The following is an 8,092-nucleotide window of genomic DNA, read 5'->3' on the forward strand; positions in this document are numbered from 1 at the left end:
CAAAAGACAGGACACAAACATCAACCTGTCAAGAAATGGTTTACTCAGTGATGGACCAGCGCTGCAGGAGATCCCTTCCACTTCCACCAAGAGAGCGCTTTGCAGAACAAGAACAAACCATTAAGGGCTTAATGACACTGTGATGGCATATTGGATGCTAAAAGAGAAATAAGGATATTCTGTTTACCCAGTTGCCACTGTTTCTACCACAACCACCATGGACTCACCATCTACATGGTCCTCAAGTACTTGCAAAAGGATTTTTTTTTTTTTTACTTTAACCCTGCCTACTCAGCCTTTCTTCATTTTAAGACATTGACAAATCTAGCTGTTGGGAAATCTTATCTTTTAGGCATGACATGGTGACATGTCTTGATACCTTGACATCAGAGCAGTTTAGATTACCCACAGAGACACTAACAAAGACACAAAACAATCAGGTCTGTTAACATTTCCCTGGAAGAGATCTGAGATGGCTCATGAGGCATAAGAGGATCCCTGCTTCCCTTAGAACATATAAGCAAGTTAACAATTGTTGAAGAGGGAGCAGGTCTTCTTTGGTCATGTAGCTACTTATAAGTTGTCCATACTTCTATAAATAACTCCAATTAAATTTCTTGCCTTACCAAGCTAGACTTTCTTTCATTTTTTTCATCTTTTGTAGGTACCATATCTGGGATGGATAGACATTTGTTTATATCTGAAGACACAGGAAAAATCAAGTAATACTTGATTTGGGTAACAAAAGCTAGAAGCCACCTCCTAGGCCCCAATGAGGACATGAGTCTCAGAAGTGGAGCCACGTTTGTACAAGGATTCCTCCTGTATCCACAGCATCTCAAGCCTAAGCCATAGCAAGAGGAGTGCATTTGGTACCCAGCTGAAATGCACTTGCCTGCTCTGGAGCACTGCTGTTTCCTGGACTCCCTGCTCTTTCTGCACACTCTCAGTTGCCCACTTATCTGCATAAGGTGTGATACTCTGTGTTTGGCACCTGCTGATAAGGGTAATTATAGCATTAGTGGAAGCAAATACGCCATCCAAGGTTGAAAAACAACTCTAATTACAACTGCTCCATCCTTTTTACTCTCTCAAACTGTTCTTGTCCCTTTAACACAGAGTTTACTCAGAGATTCAATTAAATCTACATCTATTTGAAAACAAGCCTTTAAATAGTTATGAGACTAGAGGAAATCACCTCTTTAAATTAATAATGCATGCATGCCGAGGTGAGTATTTGATATTCGCAACACCAGGCTGCACCTCCTAGATTATATTTTAAATGCTTTCCATGCATTTCTGTGCAAATACAAAAATAATGGAAAGAGCAAACACACTACTTCAAGGAAAAATGCAGTCTAGATCTTATACAAAGACCATGAAGAAGTTCTTAAGTTATCTTTATACTGTAGACCACTTTGACAGAAATACCATTTTAAAAACTAATACTCAGAAACTTAATTTGATACCGCAAATGCAAACATATAATTTCACACTAATCAATAATAAAACAAAACTGGAATGAAATTTATCTGCTTCTATTTTAGTTTCCAGATTAAAAAAAAAAGTCTAAGACTTTATCTCAGAGGAAAATAATTTCTAAAGGATGCATATTATTAAATATTACTTCACTACATCAGAATTATATGAGTTAGGTATTTGAATATCAAAGGATCATGAATTCATAAACCTTCTATTGAAAACTATGAAGCTGAAAAATAAGGAGAGAAAGGAACATCTCTTGAATGATATAAGAACCAACGAAGATTGACTTGTTGGGCATGCTCACTGCTGTGGCCCAGAATCTCAGAGCATGCCCATGGAGTGCCACCATGAAGCCTCAGAACAGCTGCCCCTTTCTCCAGCTTTTGCAAAGACAGTACCATTTCTGCCCGGCACTGGAGTCAAAGGTTCTCTATGGCTGTGGTCAGGAATGGGTGGGACACACCCACTCTCCTACCTCTGGCTTCCAATACCTCATAAGCACTTTCTCATTACCAAAGCAACTGCCAGAAATGTAACGTTTTACTTCTATTGCTAGTATCATGACTGTGCAGGTACTCAACTTATGAGAAAAATCTTTACAGATTTGGTAGTAAATCAATAGGAAATCTAACCAAAATCAATTCAAGTAAATCTCCCATAACACACAAAATACTGTGATTTAGCTCATAAAGAAAAGTTTCTATTTTTTTTCTTTTCTCTTGGTATCCCTAGAACAGTGGTTCTCAACCTGTGGGTCATAACCCCTTTGAAGATCACATATCAGATATTTACATTATGATTCTTTTTTTTTTTTTTTTTTTTTTTTTTTTTTGGTTTTTCGAGACAGGGTTTCTCTGTGTAGCTTTGTGCCTTTCCTGGAACTCACTTTGGAGACCAGGCTGGCCTCGAACTCACAGAGATCCGCCTGGCTCTGCCTCCCGAGTGCTGGGATTAAAGGCGTGCGCCACCACCGCCCGGCTACATTATGATTCTTAACAGTAGCAAAATTACAGTTATGAAGTAACAATAAAATAATTTTATGGTTGGGGGTCCCCACAACATGAACTGTATTAAAGGGTCACAGCATTAGGAAGGTTGAAAACCACTATCCTAGAATGTGACAGAAGTTTCCTTGTTGTAGTAAATAATTTCCACGTCTAGGATATAATGCCTGTGCCTCCAAAGTAAAAGTCAAAAATAACAACACAACCTTTCTTACTCAGGTGGAGTTAGAGGTCCTTACATCCCCTGAGTAACTTTAACCAGATTGGACCTAAAGCATCATGGTTTACTTTAAAACCACTACATGATCATTTCATGGTCTCAAAAGAGCCAAGAATGGCAATGAAGCTCCATGTTTAATAATTAACCAGTTTCTTCCACATTCATCTACTCTGTTTTCAAAAGAAAGAGTAAAATCTTCACATGATTTATTATTAGGCTGAATGCCACATTGTCTCTGAATATAGACCACAGTGGATAAGACCCACAGCTATGTCAAAGAACACGTTAATGACTCATAAGAACAAAAAAAAGCAATGTTGTTCAAGTTAGCTGTGATCTACAAGCTATTTTTCTGAGATAAAATGTGACAAAAGTTGAAAACAGCACCAGATCACATTAAATTACAAGAAAAGCATCTTACCTTGAATTAAGGACTTTGGTAAACATACACCCTGAAAGCATTACCATTCTCTTGTTCCTGCGCTTGCATGAATGTGTTGAGTGTCTCAGTTACTAATGAAGTCAAAAGTCTTTAATCAACAACTAATGAGATCAAATCAGGAATGAAAACTAAGATTGCAGACCTAAGAATGACAAAAGCTCATTATCTCTGGAGATTTTTAATCTGATAATTAAAAGCATAGCTAAGAGACTTATTTTTGGAGTTTTAGAATAAAATCAATATTGAACTTGCCATGCAATGTGAGAAAAAAACACAAATTGCTAATGTTTCAATTAACAAGTACCACAGAGAAATACTGCACCATTGCCTGCCCTTAGCAAACAGGAGGACATGGCTACTTTTCCAGATGTTTCTGGTTGTCATGGTATCCTAGTATGCCTCACACACAATTTTATTCAAGGCAATAACCTCCAAGGCATTTATTCTCACAAGAGCATTAAATGAAGATGTCATATGGCCCTGATAAAGGCTGTTCACACACCTGTTGAGCAAAATAAAAAACACAGTATAAGAAGCCCCACAGAATAATATTTAGATGTTTTCTAAGGAAATTAACTTAATTCTTAGTTTATGTAAGTGGTAAGAGGCCATTTATCTTTTTTTGCGGAATTTATTTCCAGAAGTCTGTCTTCAGATTAAAATTCTGTTTTAAAGATATTTTCAAGTCTGCATTTCTAAGAGAATATTTCTGTATTTGAAATAAAATTAATTGCATATATATGGACTATATCCATATTTAAATGAAAAACTTGCCAATAAAATACACCAAACATTTGACTGAAATTCTCAAATTTATTAATGTTTTCTGTCTCAATTTTTGTAAACAAGAAAATAAAATAAATGGGCTAAAATCTCATTCTGTGGATCTGCTGTTTACACATGCTACTTTTATGTGTGAATTTTAACCTCTAGTGCAACCCATGGAAACTAGAGTGAGTTAACACTTTTCATACTGGAGTTCATAGTATGAACTATATTTTAATTAATTCAAGTTCTCTTCATTATGTAAAATCTGCATGATACCTCTGAAAACACATGCTTTGGAAGTTAAAGGCAATGCGTCCTCCTTGCCCGTGAGCAACAGGAGGCCAATGGAACTGTCTTCTAGAACAGAGCTCTCTCCTTCTGACATGATGGAAAACCTAATATTTAAATACTAGAAATGCAAACGCAGCAGAAGTTTTCATCAACTGTATTTCTCTACACACACAGGGCCTGTGTTAATTTCACATGAGTGTTTTTATCGCACTAATCAGACATTGAAGAGGCGCTGACACATGGGAAAACTGCTTTCTGAATGTCGTACATGTTAAACCAGAGGCGTATAAGCACCTGGGATATTCTTGCTATTCTTCACATGCAAATGACATTCTGCAAACAATTAAACCCACCCATTAAAACAGTGGGGGAGTGAGATGGAAAGAGCAGTGTTAAGAGAGTAAAATTATGGCATGCCCTTCCTGTCATACCCCCATTCAGCTGATGTTAAGCGAGTTCGATCGCGGGACATAGGCAGAGCAGAGCGATAGACTTGATTCACAGGATGTAGGACAACTCACACACTTCGTTAATTACAAAACTCTATTGATCTGACCGCCAGTCCCTCGCCCATCCAACACTCTCCCCACTCCTGTACAGACAGATAGCAGATACGTCAAAAGACCCTCTTCTGGCTAAAGAGAGGGGAGACGTCCCCTATGGGGCCCCTCCTCACAAGGACTTTCCCTGTAAGTGGCTCCACAAGTTCCCCAGGCTCCAGCGCCAGGAGGGCAAGTTCAGCACCACGGACAAGGCTCCCGGAGCCGGCGTGGGGAGGAAGGATGCTGAGGCTCCAGCTCTCGCCACTCACCGGTGTCTGCTGCGAGGGCAGTCCCGAGCGCTTGGTGGACCCCTGCTTGGAACTTAACCTTTTCCACGACTCGGCAAACCTGCCCCGGCTGGCGCTGCGGCTGCGCCTGCGGCTCTCCGCGCTGTCCTCGCGGTCGGAGCAGCCTCGCTCCATCTCGCCTGCGTCCCTCCACTTCTTGCCCATGCTTGGAGCAGGGAGGTGGCCCGCGCCCCTGGCAGTGCTGGCTGCAGCCGGCGCTCAGCTCTCTAAGGCGCCGCCTTCGCCTGGTCGGCTCCCACCGGAGCCCCGCGCTCCGTATCGCCGCCCGCAGGCTGCGCTTGCGCCCGCGATTGGCTCAACTGGGGCTGGGGCTGCGAGCGCCACCTGCGCCCCAGCCCGCTTCCTTATACACCCCAAATTGCTTTCTACCCGCAGCTACCGCCTTCCCGTGGTGGGGGAGAGGGGGGCGCACAGCCCACGCCTGGGGCTGTGGAAGCGCTGCTCTGGGAGTTTCTTGTAGTCACCACACCCCGCCCAAGTCTCAAGGCCCTTGGGGACCTGGGAGCAGAAGCCTAGGTCATCCACTGGTGGGTGGGTGGAGACTCCAGTTGGATTAGACAAAGAGGGGAAGCTTGGAACTTTGTCTGCCTTCCTTTCTCTTTCTTCCGTTTTATCTCTTCGCAACAACTGTCTTCAAGAACCCTGGGGAGAATTCAGCTTCATCTGCCTGTCAGGTGCTAGGCTACTTACTCCCTCTGCTTGTCAGGCTAGCCCGCTGGGCCCCAGACTAGGCTGCACATTGAAGTTTTCGGAATAGATTTTCATTTACACACACACACACACACACACACACACACACACACACACACACAAATACATATATGTTAAATGTAACATGTTAAATGCTGATATTCCTAGGCTGTGGCCTGGGAATCAGGATACTACAAGCTCTACTGGGGACTGGGGCATAGCTCAATGGTAGAGCGAGCACTTGGTGGTATGTGCAAGGCCCCAGGTTTGATCTCCAGCTTCCTAGAACCGAAGGAGAAAAAAGAAAATTCCCCGGTCAATTGATTCTCTTCTCCATCTACAATTAAGCCCAAGGGTCTGTATTACGGAGCAGTGCTGAGGAGGATTCTGGGAGGAGAAGGGATTGGAACTCTTTCAAGGGACTTGTTTTTCTCTCTCTGGTGGGAACAGGTATGGGGTTTACCCTTTCAGTCCTGAAGAAAGGGTGGTGATTAGGTTGAGGACAGTGTGAGGTGGGTTCTTCAGCGTGTCACATGTCCCTTGTCGCCTCCTCCTTGTGGTTCAGGTCCTTCCCTCTGCTCTCACGAGCCTCAAGTCAGTTGTCTTAAGCTGTGCTATTCTCACGTTTAGTAATGCCTTAGACTGATGAAAGAGGGTCACTGAGGCATCACAGATTAACAGAATCTAAGACAGTGCCTTCAATTATCAAGGGAAGGAGGGAGTTAAAGTAGGCCCAGGTGAAAAGACTCAACTGGCTGGCTGCTCACCCTTTGCAACCTCAGAAAGATACCTTTTAGTTTCTTAATCAAACAAGGGGAAACTATGAGAAGCACACCCCAAGGAAGGAAAGAGGTTGGGAAATGCTGTCGGGGACATGGTGCTTTGGTCCTGGCTGTGAAAAAAGTCACAATTGAGTTGGCAGTGACCAGTGTGCTCTTGCAGGGCCTTGGAATCTACTTGTTAGCAGGGATGGCAGGCAGAGCTCTAATACCTGTCCCACAGATGTGCCCCTGTGTTTATAGCTTGTGAGCCTATCCATGTAAACAAAGGGGCTTTTTAAAGCAGCACTCTATGTCTGGAAATCACGTATCCATATTAAAGAAAATGAAACTCTAAATAATGTTTGTGACATCCCAGGGCATTTAATGAGAAAAACCACAGGCTCCATTTTGCATTTATTTGTTTTATATCTAGGTTCATGGATTTGAAATTATTAGGGACATTTCATGAACTTGCAAATATTCAGACAATATTCCTCCCACTTATGAAAAGAAAACAAAACAATCATGCATAGTTTACAAAGTGCACAGGTATACAAAGCACTAATTGAGAGGTATGAAAGTCAAGAAATTAAGACAGAGTAAATATTTATCTTTTCCTTGAGCCACTTAAAAAGAGACACATGGTCATGGCTCCCTAAGAAATAAAAACCCTGTGTGCCACCCTGGACACTTTGCAAGTAAGTTCCCTCTGTTAATATAAATGACAACATCCCTGAAAAGGCTGAGGGACCTTCACTAATATATCCAGGCACATCATCCAATAGCATTCACCTCACAAGAGTTCCAAGTCACCCACATCAGCCCATTGAGGAGAAAATGGCCCTGCCATCAAGGATAGCTGTCACAGATGACCATATCAGCATGTCAATGAGCACTCCAAGTGTCTGGAAGGGTTGTTTTTTTAATGTACTTAGAAAAATTTAATGATGAATCGTGATTGCATATGGCATTATTTTATCCCTTTGCTCTGAAAAAAAAATGAGCTTTCAAAGGCCCTTATCATAGAGTACTGTTTTAAATCCTTGTTTGAAGATGATCTCTGCAGTTCTTCTTGCACTTAACAAGTACCAAAAGATATCTGGGAGCTGTTCAAGAACTGGGTTACATGTGATGGGGGTAGGCAAGCAGAAATGGACCCGTTCTTCTTCTGATGTTCTTTTGTCTTTCCGAAGTTCCCAAGAACCAGGACATGGAAAATTATTACGTCCCTTATGAAGTTAGCAGAGAATAGCACATTAAAACTAGGAAAATGCTGAAAGGTACTAGCATTAAGGTTAGAAGTCACTGCCAGAGTAGCTTAGCTTTCTTGGGAAGGACACTGTCACAAAGAGAATGATAGCACATTTTAAGAGATAGTACCCTACAAAGACCAGTACCTAGGACAGATGGCTCACAGTAGTTCTAGCCTCCAGCACTGATAAGCACGAGACATATATGACACATAAAAAGTTTCTTGAAAAATAAATTTTTAAAAAATATTGTTATTTTTAATTATGTGTCTGTATGTGAGTTTATAGTCCAGAGGCTCTGTATCCCCCTTCAAGCTAGAATTATGGGGAG

General features: G+C 41.8%; 1 protein-coding gene across 15 annotated transcripts in view; it reads right to left on the reverse strand.

Moving 5' to 3' along the window:
* Trpm3 (transient receptor potential cation channel subfamily M member 3) overlaps positions 1-5,340 on the reverse strand; it is an 859,806-nt gene extending 854,466 nt beyond the window's left edge. For 3 of the 15 annotated variants that reach the window (XM_052762658.1, XM_052762662.1, XM_052762655.1), the window contains exon 1: positions 5,022-5,336. In XM_052762658.1, the coding sequence (XP_052618618.1) occupies positions 5,022-5,204 (183 nt within the window). In that variant the 5' untranslated portion in view covers positions 5,205-5,336. Of the gene's footprint in view, positions 1-5,021 lie in introns of all 15 variants that reach the window. The other 12 variants (XM_052762653.1, XM_052762659.1, XM_052762674.1 and 9 more) reach the window with 9 other exon arrangements.
* Between the last annotated feature and the right edge of the window lie 2,752 nt (positions 5,341-8,092).

Source organism: Peromyscus californicus, unplaced genomic scaffold, assembly GCF_007827085.1.
Source record: "Peromyscus californicus insignis strain IS unplaced genomic scaffold, ASM782708v3 Scaffold_4__1_contigs__length_199733344, whole genome shotgun sequence".
Lineage (NCBI taxonomy): Eukaryota > Metazoa > Chordata > Mammalia > Rodentia > Cricetidae > Peromyscus > Peromyscus californicus.